Here is a 24,598-nt window from a genome sequence, read left to right on the forward strand (position 1 = left end):
CACAGACTCCAAGCAAAGGCATTATGGGACTTTATTTACAGACAGGTCACAGCAACCAGGGCCCACACAGGCTCAGGCCAGAAGACTCCAGATACATATACATGTACAGGTCCCAGCACCCATCAGCACCAGAGCCATTGCCAGCCAGGTCCCTGCCAGAGGGACCAAGAGTCAGGCAGTGTCAAGGGCAGGAAAGGGAGAGGGCCCCAGTCCTTGCCAGATATCAGAGGTCACAAGTTGTGGCCCCCAAGCCAGAGGAAGAAACTACCCTCGTCCCTGAATTGTGGACACTGAGGAACATGAGGACAGGGGAGACCCCCTCCTGTGTCCAGCCTGTACTCTCAGTGCCAGGCCTCGGAACAGAAGTCCCAGCGACAGCAGCTTGGGGCATGGAGACACTGCAGGCCCCCTCCAGACCTGTCCAGGAGCCGGGCGTGGAGCAGGTGTCCCAGGCCATGGCTACCCATCACACGGGGGGCTCCCCCAGTTTGCTGGTGGCACTTGTGATCCGCTTATTTTCCCGGAGGTTTCGGAGGCGGGCACTGAGGCTGCTGATCTCTTCCACGTAGGCCTGGGGCACCCACCCTTTCTCACCATCTGCCAGGCGGACTCCCTCCAGCCAGCCTAAGGGCACATAGGCGAGGAGTTGCATCAGTGGCATCAAAGGAACACCTGGGCTAGGTCTGTGAGGAAACACCTAGGCCCTGATACAAGCCTCGTCTGCAGCCCTGGGGCCGAGGTTACATGATCTCAGCATCCCCCAGATCCAGGAAGGAGCATGCCTCTAGCAGACTTGTAGATGAACTTCTGACCTGTTTTTCCTGACATCCTCTGAGAAGGGATTTCCCACTCTCCCTCACCAGTTACTCTCAGTCCTAATCTTTGCAAGCAGGAAGTTCCTCCTCTTGTCTAACTTGATTCTTGCATGCTGTGGTTGATCAACACTTGCATAACCTTTTTCCTGTGCAGTCTTAGCTATCTAGCTACTTCCTGCCCACCGAAGCCCCATCAGGGCAACCTTCCCAGGAGGCCCCTCTCACCATCACTGGTCCGGGTCCTCACTGCCAGGATGTCAGTCTTCTCCAAGGTCAGCTCGTCTGGCTGCAGTGCCTTGTATGTCCTCACACACTGAACCTGGGGGCGGTCTGAGAGCCCAAGGGAGAGTGAGGGAGTCCCCAGGGTAGGATGGGGCAGGGGGAGGCAGGGAGAGGCAGCAGGAGCAAATAAGGGGTGGGAGGGTAGCCTCTGCTGCTGCTTTTCCTCTGTCCACCCTGGCCACTCTTTTCTCTGACCCTAAACACAAGTTCTAGGTGAATCCAGTCTCTCCCGGCTTCAATACTGCTTCTGTGCCTGGGCTCTTATCTCCCCAGCTCAATTCCATACTTTGTTCCTGACTTCCTGGTCTAACTGCCCCCAGAAAGCCCCCACAAAACAGTAATGGTCCCTTTGTATGCCCCCTCATGCTACTCTGGTGCCCTCTCCAGTCTCTCCTTCTCAACTGAGATTCAAGCCACATCACCTCCCCATTTATAATCCTCCAGGGCTTCTCGCTCCTCTTGGAATAAAATCCAAAGTCCTCCCCACAGCCTACAAAGCCCTACACAGTCTGGTGTTGCCCCCCTTGCTAACCTCCTCACCTCCCTCATCTTCCCCTCTCTCCTTCGCTCATGAAGCTCAGCCATACTTGTCACCCTGCTGTCCCTCAAACACTCTAGGCTCCCTCCTGCCTCAGGGCCTTTGCACTGGCTGTTCCCCCTTCCAGGAATGATTTTCCCCAGATCTTTTCATGGCTGCCCCTCCCCATCCTTCAGGGGCCTTCCCTGACCACCTTTTTGGAGTGGGAAGTTTACCTTCCAACCCAAACAGGACCTCTAGCTCAAGTCAGAGAATCAGCTCCAGTCCAGGCCCTCAGCCCCTTCTACCACACTAGGTGGGCTGGGAGTATCGGGAAAACCACAGGCCTTGGGGCCAGACCAGCTTATTGGCTGTATGACCTTGCAGGTTACCTAACATTACTGGGCCTCAGTTTTCTCACATAGGAAAAATGAATCTACCTAATAGATTCGTCATGAGGATTAAATAAAATAAAGGCATATACAAAGCCCTAGCACCCTGGCACGTGGAAGGTACTGGGTGGAAATGAGTTCTCTACCTTCCCCTTCATTAGCTTAGCCTTAACACCCTCTCTCAGAAACCTTCCAAAGCTACCTGGTACCCACTATACCAAGATGCTCTCTGATTGGGCTGCACCCTAGCTTACCAGCCTCATTTCATACCCAGAGAAGCCTCTGGATCAACAGAGCAGGTCCCTCATCCTACCACCCCCACCCCCATGCCCCAGCCACTCTGGTTTCCGTCCTCTTTGCAACTGATGCAAAGCTAGAGACAGACCTGGGTTCCAGTCTCAGCTCTGCCACTTAATAGCTGAACTTGGACAAGTCACTTTACCTTTCTGAATCTGTTTTCTAACTTGTAAAATGGGGACGAAATGGGAGGATGTAAAAGGCTATGTCATCTCCAGGGTGCTACCTGTGCACGTGGAGGTTGGTCTGTCCTATGTCAAGCCTACCCATCCTTCAAGCTTTCACAGAGCTGCCCCTGCCTGCCCCAGGCCAGTTGATCTCTCTTCGCACTAGCCCCGCTGGCAACAGGACACCCAGGATTGGAGGAAAGGGGAGAGCAATGAGGTACCCAGCCCAGGGAATGTGGCTCTAGTGGGGGTAGGGGGCAGGCTGTTACCTTCCCCCTCGCTGATGACCTCCTTGTCCTCCTGGGGGCTAGAGGGGCACATGGCTGAGATCCATCGCTGCTTCTCACTTCTAGGGAGAGGGGGGCTGAGTTGTCACAACATGCAAAATGCAGTCTCCCAGGGCCAGGGTGGTGAAACCGGAGCTGGGAGAACTGGGTACGATGTCCAGACCTGGGACCCAGGATCAGGTCTTCTCTACCCCAGAGCCCACCCACGGCCCTGTTCCCAAGCCGGTGCCCCACCCAGCTCTGAGCGTAAGAACAGAACAGGTGCAGGACACCCTGGATGCCAGCTCTGCCCATGTCCAGCCTTATGCCACCATCCTGAAGCCAGAGATAAAGGCCTTGTGCCTGCCAGGGGGTCCTCTCCCCATACCCAAGCCCACTCACTCTGTCCGGGCCCTCAGTAGGAACTGGTGCTTCGTGTGCTGCCCATGGAGGAGCTGAAGGAGGAACACATGGCCAGGGATGCCCTGGAGCTTCAGGCTCAGGTCCTTCACCTGCAGCTCAGCCATCTTGGCGTGGACAAAGACGGCGAACTTCCCCAGCCTGCAGGACCAGAGGAGGCGAGGTCAGCCTGGCCCCCACCCTCAGGACGAGGCGAGTTCTGATTGGAAGAGAGGAGAAGGGGGTCACCTGTCCCTCTAGGACCCTCCTCAAGGAAACTTGGCTGCACAGGGCACCGCTTCCCTGGGAGCCAGCAAAGTCCCTAAAAGGAACAGGGGCTCCATTCGTGCTGGCTCACTGACAGAGGTGGAAGGTGATGGAGACCAGTCCCCGGCCGCCAGGCACACTTTCCACTTCTCTCTGAACCTCTTCCTGGAGGCTCTGTTCCAAAGAACCAACTGGGCAGCTCCCCTGATGAGATCTATGGACTGTTTCGTGTCTGACTCTCTAACCAGTAGAGAAGCTGAACTTTGTTTCACTTGCCGCTGTATCCCAGCGCCCAACACTGCCAGGCCCACTGTTTGGGTCTGATAAACCCTTGTGGGAAGGATGGGTGGGTGGGTGGGTCAAGGATGGTCCATAAATTCCTTCATCTCAACCCACCTAAACAAAACCAGTATCTCCTACCCCAAACCAGGTCCCTTCACTGTTCCCCATTCCAGTGAAAGATGCCACCAAGTTGCCCAAAAGGAGACTCAGTCCTCATTCTCACCTCTTTCCTCCCTCTCTCCCGACACCCAACCGGCAGCTGTGTTCTATCTGTCTATCTCCATATTGTCCCCAGAATCCAGTTATCCCCAAGCTCATTACCACTTCTGGAGCATCTACTCTCATTTGGGCAGTTACAAGAGCTTCTGGTCTCTGCCCTTCCAGCCCATTCTCCAAATTGGCCAGGAGTAAATATCACTCCTCTGCTTAACTCCCCATGTTCCCTACTGCCTTCAGAAAGTCTAGCCTCTCTGCCATGACTTTCAACATCCCAACTTCCTTCTCCTGCCCTTCCCCTCTACAAATCCAGCCATACTAGGCTTCATTGTCTCTAAACATACTCTGCTCTTATACCCTTCTGTGACTTGGCTATATCCCCCCAAATTCCTCTACCTGAAAAACTCCTACTTATCCTTCAAAACCCAACTCAGATGTTCCTTCCTCTGTGAAACTTTACTGATTCTCACCCCACACCAGGGGATACTACAGTATACTACTCCCTTACATCAAAACCCTGAACAGGTGGTTATCAGGATGTATTTTCACTGGTCTGAGAGCTCCTACACACTTTGGAGGGCCCAGTACAGAACAGGGATTCAGTGACGCTTCATTGAGTGAATAAGTAAATCAGCAATGAACTCTTTTCACGGCATAAGATGTCCATCCTTTTTATGGCATAAGATGTCCCATCCAGCCTTAAGGCTTACTTCATTCCAGAAGTCTCTCCCTCATCCCAAACTTATAATAATCAAGGCTAATACTGAGTGAATGTTCATTGTGTACCAGGCACTCTGCTAAACTCTTCACATATTATTATCACATTGAATCTCCCTTCTATTTTACATATGGAAGACAGGATAGTACAATAGTTAAGAGCCTGGGATCTGGCATCAGACAGACCTGGCCTCCTCCTGGCTCCTGCACTTACTAGCTCCATGATCTTGAGAAAAACAAGGGAGACTACTTCTCAGGAAGATGATTAGAGGATTAAAGGGAACAATCCACATAGCATGCCTGGAACAGAATACGCTGTCAGTAAATGTTGATTATTATCATTATGACTTAGGGGAGATTGGGACTCTAGGGTTGTGCTTTTAATCTCTGCTCCAATTAGCTTAAGCTCAGAGCAGCTTCAAAGTTCTTGGCACACAGTTCAGCCCTTGATTCTCAGGTCCAGAAGATGGACTTGCCCTAGCTCTGCCTTTCCTAGGGGAACCTCCAAGGCTCAGGGTGCCCTGGCAGCACAGCCTGTCAGATGGACTGATTGTGAGCCCATTGGTGGGGAAGAAGAGAGCTCCACTCTCATCTACACCCACCCCCGTCCCGACTCACTCCTTCCTCCGGGAGAGCAGCAGGCAGTCATTGAAGAGGTGCAGGTAGACCGCCTTGCTGGACAGCTTCAGCTTGGCAGGGGGTGCTGCGGGCAGTGGTGCCAGCTCCACCAGCTCCCCGTGCCGAACCAGCCAGCGGGCCTGAGAGATCAGCGGGAAGATCTGGGAGGATAGAGGAGGCAAGGGGGAGCACAGGTCAGGCTGGGGGCAGCAGGGCAGAGAGCACAGGGCAGGGGATAGGAGGGCTGGAGAGTGATGAACTGGCTTGCAGCCCCCAGGGAAGGAGGAGACAGGGCTGCCCCTTCGCGTGCCCCATCCTATCAGCTGAGGTCATGCACCTTGCCCTCAAAGTGGATCTTCTTGCTCAGGTGGATGAGCTCCTCTGTCCTCTTCATGGACTGCACACTGGCATTGCACTCTTGCACCAGCTGGGGAGACCAGAGGTGGGTCACCTGCAGCGCCCCCTACCCCGGCTCCCAGAGCCCAGCCTCAGGCTGCCACCTGGGGACCAGAGACTCTGAAGGCTGGGGCTCCTTTAGAGGCACACAGGGATTCCGGGGAGGCCCCTGGAAGCCAGACATCCCCTGCCCTGCCGAGCTCACCTCCTTGAGTGCATTGAAGGCCTTGGTGGCCATGTCTTCGTCTTCTGAACCCTGTGCTGTCCGCTTCAGGATGTTCTGGAGGGTGGAGTCAGCGCCATGAGGCAGGCTGTGACCTCTCCCAGTGACCCTGCCCAGCCGTGGGTGCCCGGAAGGGGCTGTGGAGGGCACAGCAGCATCTCCCCCACCCAGCCCTCCCCACAGCCCGGTGCCCTCTAGGTACCTCCACCAGCATCTTGAGGCGGGTGATCCTCTGAAACGGCAGGATGAGGAAGGAGGTGAGGGGCAGACGCTGGCACACGGGAGACTCCTCCAGGCGAGCCAGGATGCTGGGGAACTTGGGGTTCTCCAGGCTGGAAAATGGGGAGAGGGGAGGGTCTGTGATCACAGGTGACCCTGAACTTCTGGATCCATGACTCCAGCCACCCCATTTGTCCTTGAGGTGCCTTCTCAGGTCTAGCCTTCTCCTGGCCACAGAGCCCTTTTCAGGTACCCCTCCCCTCCGAGGTCACCCTTCCTCACCCAGTCCTCTGCACCTACTGCTGCCTGAGACTCCCCTATCCTCCCCCACCTCCCCTTTCAGAGCCCCCAGCCCTACAGCAGGCGCTGGTAGGTGCGCTCCTGATAGGCCTGGTTGGTGACATAGGGCAGGTAGACGCGGCGGAAGGCCGGACAGTGGTGCAACACAACATCGCACACGCTGAAGCGCAGGACATCGGCCTCCAACCGCTGCTCCAGGTCCTGTAGGAACCTGAAAGGTCAGAGAGGGGTCAGGGCCAGCACCAGGATGAGACCCCAGATATGGGAGCCCAGGCTCGGTCCCTGACTCCCGGCGAGGCCAGACCACCACTCCCTCACCTCTCGCTGGTGCTCTTGACCTCAGGCAGTTTGGAGAACAGCCACTGCTTGTCCTGCACCCCGAGACACTCACTCAGCTCGGCCGAGCCTAAGAAGTGGCCTACGGCCACCGACAGGCTGTGGATGTATGAGGCCTCGGACGTAATCAGCTCAAATTTGGCCTGAGTGAGGGCGGACGCAGGGTTGAAAAGGCGGAACCAGCCCACGCTGAATGCTCTCGCTTCGCCCACCACGCACACCCCAAGCCCTGGACACCACCTCCTTAGACGTAGCTGCACTCCCCTGTCTCCTCCCCTTCTCTAGCCTCACCCCGGATCTGGCGCCAGATGGGGTTCGGAGACACGCCTCCTGCTTCGTGCGATTGTCCAAACCCTACTGCAGCTCTGGTTTGCGCCCCTAGCTCCGCCCATCCAGCCGGGCCCTAGTCTTCTGGTGGCCCTGCCCCTCCCTGGTGCGCCCTCCCATTAGCCCCGCCCTCCCGCCGACCCCGCCCCTGCTCTTCTTCTCGCCTGGTCCTGCGCGCACCTTGCGTTTTGCTCTCTGCATGGCTCCCCCCTCCCAGTCCCCGCTTTCAGTGATGTCTGTCATAAGGCCCAGCCTGATTCCGCCCTTCCTCTGGCCCTGCCCTATCCTAGGCCTCGCCCCGTTGACACCGCCCCTCCATCGAGCTTCCACACTCGCCTTTGGCTCCAGGGCTCCTGCGTCCTCGCTTGCATTCAGCCTCACCTTGTCGTGTTCTAGACTCATCTTCCCCATTGACAGCCCCTCTTTTGTGGCCCCTCTTTCCCCGCTGGATCCCATGCCCACCTACTGCAGTTTATAGTCCCGCTGGCCGGGTACCCCTGCGGCCCGGGTCGCCGCAGAGTCCGCGGACCACCTACTCCTGACCCCGCCCCTTATGTTGCCCCGGCCTCTTTGGGCCCCAGGACCGCCTCCCACGGCTGGCAGTCCCGCCGGCCCCGCCCGCCGGGTCCCGGCGCCCACCTCCTGCAGTTTACAGTCGCGCAGGCTCAGCGTAGCCAGGACGCCGCTGCCGCGCACGTCGGGGATGTCTTGCCACAGCGAGAAGGTGGAGCCTCGCGCCGAGCGCTGCGCCCGGAAGGAGCTGCTTGGGGAGAGGTTGGCGCGCGGCGGCCCGGGCCCCTCCTCCGCGCCCTCGGCCTCGTCCCCCGGGCCCTCCTCCTCGCGCTGCTGCCGCCGCAGTTCGCGGGCGCTGGCCACGTCGCTATATTCCTGGTAGAGGACCGCTGGGCGGGGAGAGGGGCGGGGGAGGGCCGTGGGGCGCCTGCCAGCCCTGCCCGGCTCTTCCCAGGCTCCCCCGAGGGCCCGCCTCACTTAACCAGCCTTTCCGATGGTTCGGATAGCGGGACTCAGTGAATTCATTAATTCACTCACTCATTCCGCAAACACTACTTGAGCACCAACTCCGTGCTAGCCCCTGTGCTGGATACTGAGAGTTCAATTCTCTCCCTCTCACAAGAGCCCTACCTCTCAACTCTCCAAACCCCAGTTTCCCAGTACACCAAAGCCCCCAGACCCTTCCTCGGTGACCCCCTCCCACGTACAGTTAAGGAGGAACCGTGACCGGCGACGCTCGCTGGCGCTCCTGGAACCCGGAGCCGGCTCTTCCTGCGCATCTAGCCTAGGAAAGGGAGTGTCAGGGCCCTTCTTCACCTGTACCCCGCCTCGGACCCAAGGCCGCGGTGGTAAGTGGTACCTGGGCTCGGGCCAGCTGCCATGGCCCCCGCTCAGGTCAACAAGAGCCGGCATCGCCATGGCGTCCACCCGCATCTCTACACTGCGCGACTCTCTTCCAGACGCTTTCCCTGGAGGGGGCAAGAGCTGAGGGAGGGTGGCCCCAAGAGTGGCGCTGGGCACCGGGGCACCACCGCACTCCAGCTGACCAGGCCCCAGTCTCGGGTATCCAGTGAGCATGAGCTGTGCCCCACCCCGCGTCTGGCTCTTGGGCTGTTCTTAGGGCCCAGGGGAGGAGGCTGTACCTTCCCGGGCAGCTCCAGGGCCTGACCCTGGGGTCAGTGCCCTGGCTGCTGAATTCCGTCCCAGGCGCAGGGAAGAGTGCAACCGGGTCATCAGCTCAGAGGCTGAGAAGCGCCTCCGCTCAGGCCCCTCGAGGCCCACTCGGGTGGGCCCAGGCAGCTCCAGTGGCCTAGGCTCCCCTGTGCTCAGGGCCTGTTCTGTCGCCTGGCTTGGCTCCAGGAAGACAGCATGGGCCTCAGGGCTGCCAAGGGCCTCTTCTTGCTGGTACACCCGCATCTTGCGCCCTGCAGGGGGGGTGGGGTGAGAGAGCATAGGCTGGCATCCACTGGGGTCTCTCCTCTCCTCCCTGCCACTGCTCTGTGGCCCTGAGCATCAGGGGGACGTGCCTATGAGAAAGGCCAATGTTTTTGCCAGGATCTTTCCCCAGAGTAATGGGATCAACAAGAGGGGCAGAGAGAAAGCAAAGTGCCTGACTGCAGTCGGCAAAGGGTGGGCAAAGGACCGGGGAGCCCAGGCCAGCCACTCACTGTATAACCTCAGACAAGTCACTTGCCTCCCCTGAGCCCCAGTTCCCTTATCACTAAAATCTATCACTTGTCCCACCTATTTGGGGAATTTGGGAGCTTACGGGTCCTAAAAGAGCCACCCAACCTCTTCCCCATCCTCCCCACCAGGCCACCACCCCCCTCACCCTGAGTGACTCACAGGCTGACTTCTTCTCCGAGCCGTGGCTGGCCCGGCGCTGTGGCTGTAGGTGCTGGGGACTCCAGGGTCCCTCCAGAGCTGGGGACTGGGCACTAGGACAGTGTGGCCAGCTGCCAGCCCTGCTGGGCCGCATTCCCCCACTGGTAGAGATCTCGGTGTCTGGGCCTCCTGGGGATGGTGGCCATAGCAGCCCTTGGAGAGGAGCAGGGGTCCCCAGAGACCAGCGGCTGCCAGGTGCCTGCAGCTCCTCTGGAGCGACGGGGAAGAGATCCAGACACACAGGGCTTGGGGGCTGCAGGGTGGGCAACTCCACAAAGGACAGACTCTCCTGCTGGCACACAGCTACTGGGCGGTGGGCAGTGCCAGGTGGCCCAGCCAGATGGGACTGGAGGGTGGGAGGTGGCCCACAGTCCATTCCTCCTTTGCTCTGCCACCCACCTGGGCCTGCAGGGGAGAAGGCATCAGAGCGAGACACAGGACAGCAGGGCTGGCCAGTAAGCACCATGTCCTGGAGACCTGGACAAAGCCTTGTGTACACGCATCTGTACAAGCACACACACACCTTATTATACAGAAACAGCTAATGCTTACTTGGCACTTACTGAATGACAGGCCAAGTACTTTACACATCTTATTTCATTTAATCCTCACAACAACCCCGAGTTGATGCTATTATTAGCCCCTTTTTATGGGTGACGAAAGTGAGGCACAGAAGTTGTTATCTGGTAAATAATGGAGCCAGGATTCAAACCCAGGCAGTCTAGCTTCTGAGTCTGTGCTTTTAAGCACCTTGCACATTTCCTAACTCTCACTGACATGCAATCAGACATACAGATACACATTGTCACACAAACCCATGTCTGCTCCATGCATAGCCACACACATTTCTTCCAAGTATACACATTGACATACATACTTTCACAGACATTTCTAATTCGCAGGCTCACACATTCACACACACTTTTTTATACAAGTACATATATTCACTCAGACTTTCACAAACACATGATGACCCATCAGATATTTACATATCCACTCAAGTTTTCTCACAGTCCTGTTCCATTCACAGTCACACACCGTGATGCAGATACAAACACACAGGCCCAGAAAGTCTTGCTTTGGTGTTACCAAACCTCCCCTCCCGTGCCCAGATTGTAGCCTTTAGCGCTGAGTGGTGCCCACACCCATGCCAAGCTGGCTGGGAGGGTCACACACTGGCAGGCGGCCCACCACACAGATCAGACTGGGCCCTCCCAAGAGACGGGCAGGGAATTGCCCCAGCCCCTCAGCTTGGGGTGAGGGAGGGGCTCTTCCCTACCCCAGCTCCCAGCCCCAGGATCGGGCCAGGCTGAATGGGTCCTCTCTGGGCAGGACGTCGTCCCGAGGGAGGCTGCCGGAGCCTCAGGACAGGTCTTCTGATCAAGGGGTCTGAGCCCCCCAGCCCTTGCCCCGTGGCCCTTTGCTGGCTGCCCTCCTGCAGCCCCTCACCTCTCCAGCCAAGGCCCACTGCTGATGTTGTTCGGCTGCTCCGGCAGGGGAAGCCCTCTCTCTGTCCAGCTGGCTGGGGGAGATCCCACCCAGACAAAGAGTTTGATTCATCAAACCCTGTGGTAAGGCAAGCGGGTAGGGAGGGAGGGAACAGGCAGCGGGCTGGGCGGGGGCCTACCCTAGCCTGGCCTCGCTGTGGGCAGGCTGGGCAGCGAGGACCCCCCCAGAGGCCCCTTCAGGCCAAAGGGGCAGTGCCCAGCCTCACAGGGCCAGGAGACCCGGGAGACAGAGACTGAGAGACCGAGGGACTGAGACCTGGAAAACTGAGACCCTTTAGACAGCAACCCTGAAACCAAGACCCCAAAGCACTCAAAACCAGAAAACCACAGACGCTGAGACATTCAGGGACCCAGAGATGGAGACACAGAGACAGAGACACTGAAAATTTCAGACAGACCAGATATTCAGAGACAGATGTGAAGCCCGGAAAAACTCGGGGAGACAGACGGGCAAATGTTTCATGCCCCGCAGGATTGCCAGTCTCATGGGGAAGCCAAAAATGACAATATTTACAATCCAGGTTGGCAAGAGCCAACCCAGAGGAACCGTCAGATTAGGGTGCTGGGCTCCACTCAACCCGGCCATTCCAGAAAGGCATCCTGGAGGAAGTAAGAGTGAACTGTTCTGGCTGAAATACCCAAGGACCCAGTCCACAGAGATAGGGAGAAAGCCTCGGCATGAGAGAAACAGTGACAGTGTCAGTGACCCTGGGAGCGAGGGCAAGAGGGGAGGACCCAGTGGAGGACAGCTGGGTCTGTGACTGGCTCCCACTCTCCGCAGTCCCTCAACCTGCTTCCCCCTGCTTTCTCATCCCCTGCCTGGAGTACAGGTAGGGTGGCCCCTCCTGAGGAACAGTTACTCCTCCAGACCCTCCCCACAGGGAGCAAGTCTCTCCTTATCTGGTAAATGGGACAGTCATGCTTCAAAATGCTAATACGAGAATTAAGAATAATGCAGAGGGACTTCCCTGGCAGTCCAGTGGTTAAGACTCCTTGCTCCCAATGCAGGGGGGCACAGGTTCAATCCCTGGTCGGGGAACTAAGGTCCTGTATGCCTCACGGCGCAGCAAAAAAAAAAAGAATAATGCATATCAAGCACCTATCACATAGTGGGAGCTTTGCAGTTGATAGTCATTCTTCTGAGTGTTATTAGTTTTTCTCTAGTCAGAGGGATGGCTTCGGCCATCACAGAGTTAGGGAAACTGAGGCAGTGAGGGTGAGACACACCCTATTTTGTAGGAGCATGTGGCAGGAGACACAGGGGACCACTGCCCACCAGACAGGTCTCTTTCTCTGCTGGAATCAGAAGTCCTTAACACAGAAGTCCCACTTGCTTTTGTGGGTACACATGTGCAAGAATACACACATGCCTCTGCTCCTTTGTAATCTGGGAGATTCTCTCCACTTGGGTTCTGGAAGCCCCTAGAGGGCAGGGAGGAACCCCCTGCCCTTGTCAGTTGCAGGGATAAATGAGCAAAACGTGGAACCCTTGGGGCAGGAGCACCCCCAATTTAAAGAAAAAAAATTTTTTTTTGGCCATGCCACGCGACATGCGAGATCTTAGTTCCCTGACCAGGGATCGAACCTCTGCCCCCTGCCGTGGAAGCGCAGAGTCCTAACCACTGGACCACCAGGGAATTCCAAGGAGCACCCCCTATTAAAGCCTCCGAGGAGAAGGCTGGGTAAATGGAGGGGGCGTGTAAGGCTTCCTCAGGGGACACAAGCCTGGAGGCAGGTCCCTAGGGAGGAAGTCAGGAGTGGGTCAGCCTCCACCTCCGTCCAGGCCAAGGGACAATGAGAATGACCCATGTAGCCAGGATGCCAGCCCTGTGGCCTTCCATGGATGTGGTCCACTCAGCCTCAATGCTGGGGACCAAGGAGGGGCAGAACTAAGTTCATAGTGTTTATAGTTTATCTCTGCTAGAAAAAAAAAAAAAAAAAAAAAAAACCTCAGGAAAAGACTGGCCCCAGGTAACAGAGGGACATTACCTGCCCAAGACATTGTCACAGGATACTCTAGTGCCCACTAGGCAAGGGTCATTCTGGAACCCACAGGGGAAAACCCCTGCCAACATTCAAGGCCCTGCGTTGACACTGGCCTTAGGCAAATCATAGCCTGTGCCTGGGCCTGAGTGTTTCTATCTGTAGAGTAGCCCCTAGGGCCCCTCTCAGCCACCCCATCTAGGAAACTTTGGTCATCATGAGTATCTCTGCAGGCTGAGAAGGATGGGCAGGGCCAGAAAGGGTCCCATCCAGTGAGCACTGCTAATCACATGGACAATGGGCCCACTTGGCAAGGCTGGCAGGGAAGGCCCCTGGACACTACTATGGTCCGGAGAAAGCACCTCTGACCTCCTGTGCCCAGCTTTTCCCTTCCCCCTCCCTGGTGCCCCCTGCCCTGCTGCCGGAGGAGTAGGGCCCTGCCAGGGCCCCTCTTCTCCTTAAGGGACAAGGCCAAGTGGGAGGTCATGACTGGAAAGGGAATGCAGGCCAAGCAGGCTGTGGAGCCCCAAGAGGCCGTAAGTGTGTGGGAGCCAGGATCAGAGGCCAGGCAGGCTGCACAAAGGACTCACTTGGGAAGACTGGCGGGAGGAGGATGGGGTTGCTGGCAGCCAGGTGGGGCCCTACCTCAGCCAGGGAGCTCCGTCCAGCCTCCAGCACGGTCCAGGGCTCCAGGACACCCTGGGAGCTCTGGGGTTGCAGCCGGGTCCTCAGGGGGCGATGTCAGCATGGCCCCTGAGCCAGGCAATGCAAGCTCCCGGGTATTGTGTGGGGCAGGGAGAAGGGGAGGCAAGGGCGGAGGGAACCTCGCGGGCGGGCAGGCGGCTGTCTCAACGTGCCTGCTCCCCGCCCCCCTTTCCCAGAACCGGTTTGGCCAGTCTGAGGCACAAGAGGGGGGCTGGAACAATGGGAGTCCTATGCCCAGGAGAGGCTCTGAAGGACCCCAGACCGACATCCTAAAGATGGGGGAGGCACTGCTTTTCCTCCCAGGGGACAGACAGGTCACCCCTCTTCTGGAGCTTCCCAAACGTGAGATGTGCTCGGGGGGCTTCTTGGGGCTGGGGAGCATCCTGGGAGTTTTGCAGAGAAACTCCCAAGCCTTGGTCTCCTCAGGGATCCTGAGAACTCTGCAGTGTGCTGATCCTCTCTGAGCCTGCTACAGCATCTATAAAGGGATCACTCATCTCTATGGTTGGGAGACGGAAATCGTGAAAGCCAGGGATGTGACACACCTGGAACCATCCTGGCCATCCTCCCAGCATCACAGCTCCTCACGAATGATCTATCCTCCCCTGCTACCTGTAATGACCCACCCTCACCATCTCCAACAGCCTCGTCCACCAGGCTTCCCGGACTCTAGTCCACACTGAATGAGCCCTCAAAAAACCAATTCAATGTTCCAAATGGATAAAGAAGATGTGGCACATATATACAATGGAATATTACTCAGCCATAAAAAGAAACGAAATTGAGTTATTTGTAGTGAGGTGGATGGACCTAGAGTCTGTCATACAGAGTGAAGTAAGTCAGAAAGAGAAAAATAAATACTGTATGCTAACACACATATATGGAATCTAAAAAAAAAAAAAAAAAGAGGTTCTGAAAAACCTAGGGGCAGGTCAGGAATAAAGACACAGATGTAGAGAACGTACTTGAGGACACGGGGAGGGTGAAGGGTAAGCTGGGCCGAAGTGAGAGAGTGGCATGGACATATATACACTACCAAATGTAAAATAGCTAGTGGGAAGCAGCCGCATAGCACAGGGAGATCAGCTCTGTGCTTTGTGACCACCTAGAGGGGTGGGATAGGGAGGGTGGGAGGGAGACACAAGAGGGAGGGGATAGGGCAATATATACATATAGATGTATATGTATATATGTATATATATGTATATATGTATATGTATATATATGTATAGATGTATACATATAGATGATTCACTTTGTGATACAGCAGAAACTAACACACCATTGTAAAGCAATTATACTCCAATAAAGATGTTAAAAAAAAAAAATTCAGATAGCCCAGTGGTATGCAATCTTCGCATGCCTTTTTTTTTTTTTTTGGCCACGCAGTGAGGCTTGTGGAATCTTAGTTCCCCGACCAGCGATTGAACCCCGGCCATGGCAGTGAAAGCACCCGAGTCCTAATGGACCACAGGGAATCCCCTTCGCATGTCATTTATTTGAGCAATTGGTAATTGTCAGACACTTAATATGAAGATGTATACAAATACTAATACTCACGTTGCTAATAACTCTTATTGTACACTCACTGTGTGCCAGGCACTGTTCTGAGCACTTCACATAAAATCATTTAATATCCACCACAAGCCTACAAGATAGATACTGTTACTGCTCCTACTTACCAGATGAGGACATGAGACTTGTACATGTTAAGTACATTATCCCATTTAAATCTCTCATCAGCTCTATGAAGTCCCTATCTTACAAATGATGAAATTGAACTTGCCCAAGATCACACAGCAAATAAAAGTCAGAACTAATATTCAGACCCAGGTCTGTGACTCCACCACCAATCTGTGCCCTTAACTACTGCCCAGTACTGCCTCCCCAGGCTTTGGGGAGGATCTGGTGAAAAGTGTGTGAAAGTCCATTGGGAGTTGTCTCAGCTGACCTAACTGTAAACACTTTTATTATTATTGACACACTACAGGCCTTGATGAGCTTACAGGGCAGGAGGTCCACGCCCAGACCCTAATGAGCTCTCCCTTACCAACCGCTGACCATTCAGTTCAGGGAGGTTAGGTCCCTTCACTCCTTCATATCCACTTCTCCCCCCAGAGCACAGTCACATAATGAGGAGACACTGCACAGAGTGGTTGGGGACCAGGTGTCCGTGGAGAGGTGGCACGCTGGGGCGCAGAGAGGTTTATTGTCGGCGTTGCACATAGAGCGGGACACTGGAAACATGAAGAGGGTGGCAATGCAGGACTAGGAGTCTTCACAGAACCCTAGCCCACTCATCCCAACTCCAGGGCCGACCTTGAGGCCGCTGGCCAAGGTACTGCCCAGACCCCTAGCTGGAAGCAGAGGACCCCAAAGGAGGGAGGATCCTGGGGGAACTAGGGTCTTGGAAGGGCAGTCTCTCCTCACTCGACCCTGCGTCCTGGGCTCTGGGGACAGCGCCCTTGCTGCAGTGGACGGAAAGCAAGGCTAGGTCAGGCTGAGCAGGAGGGCCCTCCAGAGCAGAAGCGACAGTGGTGGAAACAGTGTAAAAGAAGGGGCGTGGCGTGCGCGAAGCTGGATGAAGAGGGAGCCAGGCGAAAATTTGAGGGCAAGCGGACAATCCTCCCCCTGGGCGAGGCCAAACAAGAGGGCGGGGCAAGAAAGCTGAGCATAGGCCTGGGGGCAGGCAGAGAGGCGTGGTCAGGGGGTGGGGCCAGGGTCCGTGGGCAGCGCTAACCGAAAGTAGCGCCTCCCTGTTGTCCTCCAGCGCCTGGTTGGCCAGGTAGCGCTCGCGCTTTATCTTGGTAGCCAGGGCGGCTGGCACGTCGGGCACGAGCCAGGCGATGAGGCCCAGGAAGAACACCACGTGCTGGGGAGAAGGAGGGGCCAAAGAGAAGGACTGCTTTAGCAATCTTAATCTGCCGAGCGTTTACTAAGTGCAAGGCACTATTCTGAGGGTTTCTGGGTATTCATTCAGTTAATCCTCACAACAACTCTAGGAGGTGAGTAAATTACTTCTCCTGTTTTACCTGTAAAGAAACCGAAGCATAAAGAGGTTGTCATTTGCCCAAAGACACAGAGGTATAATTCGAACCCCTTAACACTAGGGACCCTGTTAGAATCAGAGCTAGGGAAAAAGGATCTTGAGCAAAGCTGGAAGGAGCTCCAGGGCTGTTGCCAAGAGATAATGATATTAGTAGTCGTGACATTAATTCACTGAGCACTCACTATGCTGTGCAAGTACTTGCCACTGAATCTTCATAGCGACCCTATGAAGTAGATCCTATTCTGTAATATACCCCATTACAGCCAGTCAGCCGCACAGCCTGTACTTGGACCCGGGTCTGTCCGACGCACAGATGGCTGAGCCTACCTCGAAGGCGATGATGAAGCCCAGACGCACAGCCAGCAGCTTCCAGTAGAAGAGGGTGAGATTCCTCTGAGCGTCGCGAAAGCCCTGTCCCTGGGTTGAGGAGGGCGCGGAGTCCCGCGAGGTTCTCGACTCCGCGACCGGCACTCCCACCCCTCCCCACCCTAGAGCCTGGCCCTGACAGGTTAGCAGTACCCTCAGCCAGCTCTGCCCTCTAGCCCGCCCCCTAGACTCAGCTTCCTGCCCTCCCAGTTAGGCCCCGCCCCACCCCTCCCACAAGCTCACTGCCCCGCCTCCAGATTCAGCACCCCGCCCCCAGCCAGGCCCAGCGGGTCCGCAGGCTCAAGGCCCCGCCCCTCCCAAGCAGGCCCCGCCCCACCGCGCTCAGCCCCGGCCGGTGGTTCTCCCACCTTCAGGGCGTGTGGTTGCCCTAGGCAAGGTAAGCAGGGGGTGCGGGCGCCAGCATGAAGTTGACGTAGCCACGCAGCTGGCTGTGGTGTTCTTACTGGTACAGGAGACGTGGCAGGAAGTCCGAGGTGAAGGCGATGAGGAAAGCCTGCAAGGGGGCTTCACAGGAAGGCCGTCCCGCCTTTCAGGGCCCAGTCTCCTAACTCATGCCGCCCAGGTCACGTCCCACTCCCGCAGGCAGGAGCCTGTGCCCGAGGATTCTAGCCTTCTGCCCCTATTTCCCAATCTCTCACCCTGATTTCCAGCCTCAGCCCCCATTTCCCTATTCCCGAGCCTCCTCCCAGTCTCTGATCTTCATTTCCCCCTCTGACCCTGTATTTCCCTCCTTACCCCCCTCTCCTCACATTCACGATGACAGAAAGGTAGGCAATGGCTTCAAGCAGGACCAGCCAGATCCCAATGCCCTGGGTCCGCTCAGCCACCAGCCGCCAGTACTCTCACAGAACTTCTGGGTGTCCGGTCGGATCTCCACCCAGTTGCTGAGCAGAGCAAACAGGGGTGCCGGTGGGAAGGCTGCCACGAAGATGGTGATGAACCTAGACCGCAGCACTGGAGTTGGGGAGTGTCGGGCCTGGGGTCACCTCCCCTGCTGGGCCAGGCCCCCAGGAACCCTGCTGGGCCACTGCTCACCCATCTCCAGGAATTCATCAAACTGGCCCTTGAACTCAATGAGCTCATAGTCCTGCTCCCAGCGCCGCTGCTCCTGCCTGATCTGGGTGTCCTGCAGCCCGGCCAGGTGTCTCTTCTGCCGCCAGGTCTTCAGCTTCCTGGGACCAGACAACACCATGTCTATCCTCCCACTCCCTTAAAGATAGACACCATGATTATTCACACTTTACAGATGAGGAAATGGAGACTCAGAGACCTGGCCCAAGGCTCCCCAAGTTGTAAATGGTGCAACCAGAGCTCAAGTCCTGTTTGTTAGACTCCAGAGTCCAGGGCTCTTAAACTCTGGGCTTCCTACATGGCCATTCTCGGTCTCTGAAAGCCCTTCCCTGATCTAAAATGCTAATAGAAAGCCCTCCTCTTTCCTGTTCAGCGTATCATTTTATCCACTCAACTCTTTTGGAGAGGTATTATTGTCCCCATTGTACAGGTGAGCAAACTGAGGCTTAGAGAGAAGCAAAGCCAGAGCTTACAGGAGGCAGAACTAGGACTTATGTTCTGGGGTCCTGACCCCCATGGGGGGGGCGCGGCTTCTGCTTTGCCATCATAAAGGCCCCCTGCCCCAGCCTGACTAGGCCCAACCCCCAGATCATCCCCTGCACGCACAGCACAATGAACTCCTGCACGTTGCTGACCAGCTGTTTGCTCACTGTGATGATGAAGAGCTGTTGAGCAAGCTCAAGAAGGCAGCCTCCAGGCTCGCTGTGATTGGCAGACACACAGCACCTTACTCAGGGCTTAGGGGCTGGCCCCCTATTCCTTGGAGGCCGCAGAGGCAGATCCTGCCCTGCCAAACCTGAGGGTGTGATGACCCCCACCGTCCCTCAAGAGCTGGCCCTCTAAGGATACTCACGTCCTCGTTCCTCATGCCAAGCAGCCTGCCATGCTCACCAGGGTATCCCACAAACCTGTAGGCCCACCGCATCTGTTGGCAATGTGCCCTCCCCTTCTGGAGCCAGGCCACAGCTAAACTCCATGCTGAGGCTGACCTCTCTCCCCGCCCACCCACTGAGAGATAACTCTGGTGACCGGGCTGCTGGGAGGCCTTGTCCCACCACCCCCAACTAGGCTATGTTCCCAAGGCCTGTTGGGACCATGGCCCGTATCTACTGCTCAACCCATGAGAAGTCAGTTGGGTATTTCTGGCCCAGGAAGAGGGAGTCATGCTGCTGGTGGGGGGAGGGGTGGTTCTTTTGGTGATTCTCCCTCCCATTCCTGCTAAATGACAATGGCAATTACACATTAACACCACCTCCTGGGAGTCTAGCCCTTGAGGACTCCTGACCCATCCTTGTTAAAAACTGGAAGCTCCTAGAGGGAAGGCCCAGCTCTGGTTCATTTCTGTGTCCCTAGCATCCAGTCCAGACTGCTCAGTGGAAAGGCTACCACAAAGATGGTGTTGAAGCCAAATTTCAGCAATGGGAGGTTGAGTGAATGAATGAATGCAGGTGTTAGAGTTTCACATTTACCCAATGATGCATTGGTATATTACAGTTGAGAAAATTGAAGCCCAGGGATTTCCTTGGTGGGGCAGCAGTTAAGACTCCATGCTCCCAATGCAGAGGGCCCAGGTTCAATCCCTGGTCAGGGAACTAGATCCCACATGCATGCCGCAACTAAGAGTTCACATGCCACAACTAAGGAGCCCGCGAGCCACAACTAAGGAGCCTGCTTGCCACAACTAAGACCCAGCACAACCTAAATAAATAAATAAATAAATATTAAAAAAAAAAATTGAAGTCCAGGGAAATCAAGGACCAACTTCAAGGTCAAGACCTTGGTAGAGACAAATCTAGAGGCTCAAGGATGCTGCCACTCTGCTGGCAAATCATTTGAGAGTCGACAGCCTTGGTGCGGGGGGGAGTCCTCACCTGCCTTTGAAGAATGCCACAAAGAAGGGAGAGGAGTAGATGGACTTCCCTGGCGGTCCAGTGGTTAAGACTCTGCACTCCCAGTGCAGGGGGCATGGGTTCTATCCCTGGTTGGGGAAGATCCCGCATGCTGTGTGGCATGGCCAAAAACAACAAAAAAAGAAAGGAGAGGAGTAGAAATTGACAAACTGGAGGATGAAGACTTTAAAAGTGAAGGCATCTTCATGGAGGGTCTGGGCTCTGTGCATCTCTGGGCAAAAGGCAGAGCTGGTCAGAGTTTTATTGAGTGTAAGGGGGCAGGCCCAGCCCATTGGGTCAACTCATATGCTTCTGTCCCCAATCCACCTTCCCCTAAGGCCGACCATGCCCCCCTGGCCACCTTCGTCTGAGGATGGCTGAGCAGGCTGGGGACACCAAGGTGGGAGCTGCAGGCTCTGAGATGCAGGGAGCCCTGCCTCAGGGCTCACAGCTCCCAAGTGATGCCAGGACATCCCTGCGATCCCCTGCTCTTACTCATCCCACCTGGTGAGCTGCTCAACCAGTGAGGTATAGACCTGGCCCAGGAGGAGGATCAGTACCAGGTAGAGCACAGTGCTGCTGATGTTGGCAATGTTACCAGCCTAGGCAGAGTGATGGCCATCACCTTGAGCCCAGCCACGTGGAGAGGCAGAAGGAAATTGAGGATGCCCCCGTTGTGCCCAGAGTCTGGAACAGTGGTCCTACCCTCCATTGCTCCACGGGGCACTCACTTGGGTCATGAGCACAGAGTTGGCCGTGTGGAACATTGCAATGCTGATGATGCCGCAGTAAATGATGACAGACACCAGGAAAATCATCGCCACACAGAGCTGGGGGCCAGCAGGGAGAGCTGTCAGAGCTGGAAGGCAGGTCCACCAGGGCACCAGCCCACCCTGCAGGGCACAGTCCTTCCAGAGCAAGGGCCCAACGCCCCCTCACCATGATGAGGATGGCTGCAGAGCTGGTGAGTAGGCAGGGAAGAAGGGTGTGGGGTGGGAAGTAGGGCTCCTTCAGGCCTGTCACTGGGTTCTGGGCCATCTGTGGGGCCAGGGCAGCAAACTCTGGATGTGGGCACTCCTATCAGAGGGGGCAACAGAAATGTGCATCCCAGGGCCCAAGGGTCTGGGTGTCATGACCCTGGGGTGGGGGAAGCCTCCTGCCTTTTCCTGTTTGCACAGGGAGCTCTGGAAATGCAGGAATGAGGTCTGATTCATTTTTGTTTCTGCAGGGCCTTTTTTCCCTAGGGCCTGGCTAAGAGCCTGTGGATGGATGGATGGATAGATGGATGGATGGATTGGCGGGTGAGTAGACAGAGAAGTAAACAACAAATGGATGCACATGTGGGAGAGGGCTAGATAGTCTGAAGGACGGGTGGCAGTTGGTAGACAGGTGGGTGGGCAAACTAGACAGGCAAATCTCTATAAGTGAGTGCACAGATGTGTGGGTAGATGGGCACATGGATGTATGTATGGATGGATGGCTAGGTGGAGGAGGACATGAGGGTGTGGTTGGATGGGTGATGGACATGAAGATGGATGGGTAGATGGATGGATGGGTGGATGAGTAGATAATGTATTAGTTATTCAATAACTACTAACTGACCACATACACTCTGCAGTAGATACTGGATATGACATGATGAACAAACTGGACAAAATCTAAGTCCTAACAGAGTTTACAGTCTAGTTGGGGAGACGGACATTAGATAAATGAATACAAATATGTACTTGTGAATAACTCCTATGAAGGAAAACTGGTCTTCAGGGATGGTCACTCAGAGGAAATGACATTTTAGCTGGGACCTAAAAGATAAACAGGTGCTAAGTAAGGGGAAAATGAAGGGGAAGCATTGCAGCGGTTGGGGAGGAGACTGTGTGCAGAGGCAGGGCCACTCTTTGAGTCACATGAGTTGTATAATTCACTGCTCTAAGAGATGCCATTCACAATGACGTTGTTACTTCAGTTTTTCCTTCCTGCTTTTTCAGTCCTCCAGAACCTGTTTAACCAATCAATACCTTATAATAAATCCTCTCTGTTGAAATAACTAGTCTGGTTTCTATCTTCTTGTCAATCCTAACTGTTGGATGGATTACATTATGGATATTTGGACAGATGGATAGGTGGAGAGATAGATTTGTGATTCATAGATTCACCCATCAAATGTTTAATGAGCACTTTCTATATGCTAGGGGCTGTTCTGGGCCCTAGGGAGACAGCAACATCACACACAAGGTCTCTGGAGCTCACGTTCTAGCGGCAGAGGACAGACAAAAAACAATAAACAAGAAAATGTAGTGATAAATGCTGTGATGAGATTAAAACAGTGATAGGGAGCTTCTTTAGATTGGGTGATCAAGGAAGCCCTCTTTATTTTTTTTATTTATTTATTTTGGCCACCCCCTTGCAGCTTGTAGGATTTTAGTTCCCCGACCAGGGATTGAACCCAGGCCCTTGGCAGTGAGAGAGCGGAGTCCTAACCACTGGCCATCAGGGAATTCCCAAGAAAGTCCTCTTTAAAAGGGTGACATTTAAGTCAAGATATGAATGACAAAAAGTAGGCCATATAAAGTCTGGAAGAAGAAGATTCTAGCAGAGAACAGCCATTGCCAAGGCTCTGGGGTGGAAATAACCCTGTCCTATTCAAGGAACAGCAAGGAACCAGTGGAGCTAGTGGAGGAGAACTAGGCAGAAGCCAGATCACACAGGGTTGTGGGCTGCTGTGAGGGGCTTGGATAGTTTTCCAAGTGCCTATGAGAACCCACTAGAACGCTTTGAGTAGGATAATTCAGGATGTGATTTGTATCTTCAAAAGATTGCCCTGGCAGCTGGGAATGGATTGAATGGGGGCAAACATAAGAGCAGAGAGATATATTGGGAGGCTACTGCGGGGTTTCAGGTAAGAGAGAACTGTGGTTTGGACTGGGGCTAGGGGGTGGGGAAAGTGAGGGTGGCAGTGGAGATGGAGAAAAGCAAACAGATTCAGGATCAATGATTAGATGTTTGGATGGACAGGTGGATGGCTAGATGGGTAGGTGAGTGGAACGCTTCTCTCCTTCTTCCCTGTTTCAGGAAGAGTTTCTCTTTGAGCCTCTAAATGCCTCTAGTATTTAACCTCACCAAACCTTTTATCATCCTGGTGTCAGGGGAGGGTGGAAAAGTGACCCAGGAAAATTGTAGGGAAGAGCCAGATTTGGATCCTGGGATGCTGGATTCCAGAGTCTGAGCTGTTCCCAGCATGCCTTATGGCCTCTGAGAACTGCGGGAAGCAGAGTTCTGGGCCTGGAGGGCTGAGCTGGGTGTCAACTCCTCTTCCTGGAAGTCACTGTAGTCCCAGTGGTGGGCCAAGGTGGTACTCTTGTGCTCCCAGTGCTCCAGGAAGGCCATGGCCCAGAAGGACAAGAAGATGCTAAAGAACACAGTTCCCAGATGGTCAAAGAGATAGCCCAGCTGCAAAGGAGGGAGAGAGGACACACTGCAGAGGGCACACTGCCTTCCCAGCAGCTAGGCCCAAGGTGCTGGGTCCCAAACACCTACCCATTCCCTTGCTCTCTTCCCTGGCTCACTTTGGCCATGGGGCAGATCTTGGAAATATTCCATGTGGCACAAGTATCCATTCCATGTGGCACAAATATTCCATGTGGCACAGGGTGAGCACATGAGGAAGGAACTCCTGCTCGCACAGATCTCCTCCCTATGAGCAAAGAGTACCCCATCCTGGGAGGGTCTATCCTCAACCAGCCAGCTCACCCAGCCCATGCAGCTCATCCCCCCAGCACTCCCAGTCACTCACGCTGGTACATTTGTGCCCATGGTAACTAGGCCAGAGGTAAAGACCAGGGTACCCACAAGAGCAGCAGTCAGCAGCCAGGCTGTGTAGGTGACAGAATGCGGGGAGACAGAATGCTCATGAGCCCCCATCTCTGTACTCAACCCCAGCTCCCAGCCCTCACCCCCAACACCAGATGCACCAACCAGGCAAAGTAGATAGCTACCTTGTCCCCAAAGTCCTCCTGTATGTGGTGCAGGGGCTGGTACTTGTGCCAGCACCCTCAGCAGGCCCAGTATGAATAGAGCAATTGTCGAGGGTTGAGGTCTGCACCAGGCACCTGGTACCCGGGCAGATCACAGGGGCCCCAGGGAGAGGAAAGGCGGGAGGGCTGCCGGGAAGTCCCAGAATTTTCTCCTGATGCCCCTGCAGTGGAAGAAAGCTGGGTTTGTGTCATCTCTACCTCACGCAGTGGGAAGGCTGCAGTGTAGACTCGCTCGGTCAGCAGACGGGCCATGCCCATCTCTGCACGTTTCTGTTTCCCATAGATTGTTCGGGCCAGGATCTCTGCCACCTGCCAGAAAGAATTCTGGCATCAACTCCGCCCCCGTAAGGTCCCAGCTGGACCCTCCCCAGGCAGTTGTCTCATCACTTGGTGCCTCTGGGTGCTGGAGAAGTAGGAGTCATGGGAAGCCCTGCCCAGGAATCTGTGAGCAGAGCAGGGGTCAGAAGCTGAACCCTCCGCCGAATGCGAGACCTAACACGATAAGACCGCAGTCTCTAGGCTGGGGACACAATGATAAAACG

General features: G+C 55.3%; 2 protein-coding genes across 7 annotated transcripts in view; both read right to left on the reverse strand.

Annotated features, from left to right (window-relative positions):
- On the reverse strand, window positions 1-17,901 carry ARHGEF19 (Rho guanine nucleotide exchange factor 19). Of its 6 annotated transcripts, XM_036834018.1 has the most exons (20): window positions 17,801-17,901; window positions 17,413-17,569; window positions 17,006-17,095; window positions 16,370-16,501; window positions 10,883-10,955; window positions 9,395-9,643; window positions 8,692-8,973; window positions 8,409-8,517; window positions 8,257-8,333; window positions 7,676-7,938; window positions 6,692-6,852; window positions 6,432-6,584; window positions 6,057-6,186; window positions 5,837-5,911; window positions 5,573-5,662; window positions 5,236-5,396; window positions 3,139-3,297; window positions 2,740-2,819; window positions 1,041-1,145; window positions 1-624 (listed from the first exon to the last, which is right to left on the reverse strand). In XM_036834018.1, the coding sequence occupies exons 6-20, from the start codon at window positions 9,525-9,527 to the stop codon at window positions 467-469; spliced, it is 2,136 nt and encodes a 711-aa protein (XP_036689913.1). In that variant the 5' UTR covers window positions 9,528-9,643; window positions 10,883-10,955; window positions 16,370-16,501; window positions 17,006-17,095; window positions 17,413-17,569; window positions 17,801-17,901; the 3' UTR covers window positions 1-466. The 6 variants fall into 6 exon arrangements, 5 of the variants coding, with proteins under 5 accessions (XP_036689913.1, XP_036689897.1, XP_036689906.1 ...); XM_036833995.1 differs by lacking the exons at window positions 10,883-10,955; window positions 17,413-17,569; window positions 17,801-17,901 and having other exon boundaries at window positions 3-624; window positions 9,395-9,838; window positions 17,006-17,170; XM_036833987.1 differs by lacking the exons at window positions 10,883-10,955; window positions 16,370-16,501; window positions 17,006-17,095; window positions 17,413-17,569; window positions 17,801-17,901 and having other exon boundaries at window positions 3-624; window positions 9,395-10,864.
- Window positions 12,652-24,598, reverse strand: part of LOC118881734 (anoctamin-7-like) — a 15,998-nt gene continuing 4,051 nt past the window's right edge. The window contains 16 exon segments of the mRNA XM_036826918.1: window positions 12,652-12,680; window positions 13,515-13,632; window positions 16,370-16,501; window positions 17,006-17,095; window positions 17,457-17,558; window positions 17,815-17,898; window positions 17,901-18,019; window positions 18,101-18,237; window positions 20,008-20,074; window positions 20,353-20,411; window positions 20,530-20,627; window positions 20,757-20,855; window positions 20,965-21,102; window positions 23,305-23,472; window positions 24,255-24,365; window positions 24,444-24,498. Coding sequence (XP_036682813.1) covers window positions 12,652-12,680; window positions 13,515-13,632; window positions 16,370-16,501; window positions 17,006-17,095; window positions 17,457-17,558; window positions 17,815-17,898; window positions 17,901-18,019; window positions 18,101-18,237; window positions 20,008-20,074; window positions 20,353-20,411; window positions 20,530-20,627; window positions 20,757-20,855; window positions 20,965-21,102; window positions 23,305-23,472; window positions 24,255-24,365; window positions 24,444-24,498 — 1,606 coding nt within the window.

This window comes from Balaenoptera musculus, chromosome 1, assembly GCF_009873245.2.
Source record: "Balaenoptera musculus isolate JJ_BM4_2016_0621 chromosome 1, mBalMus1.pri.v3, whole genome shotgun sequence".
NCBI classification, from domain to species: Eukaryota; Metazoa; Chordata; class Mammalia; order Artiodactyla; family Balaenopteridae; genus Balaenoptera; species Balaenoptera musculus.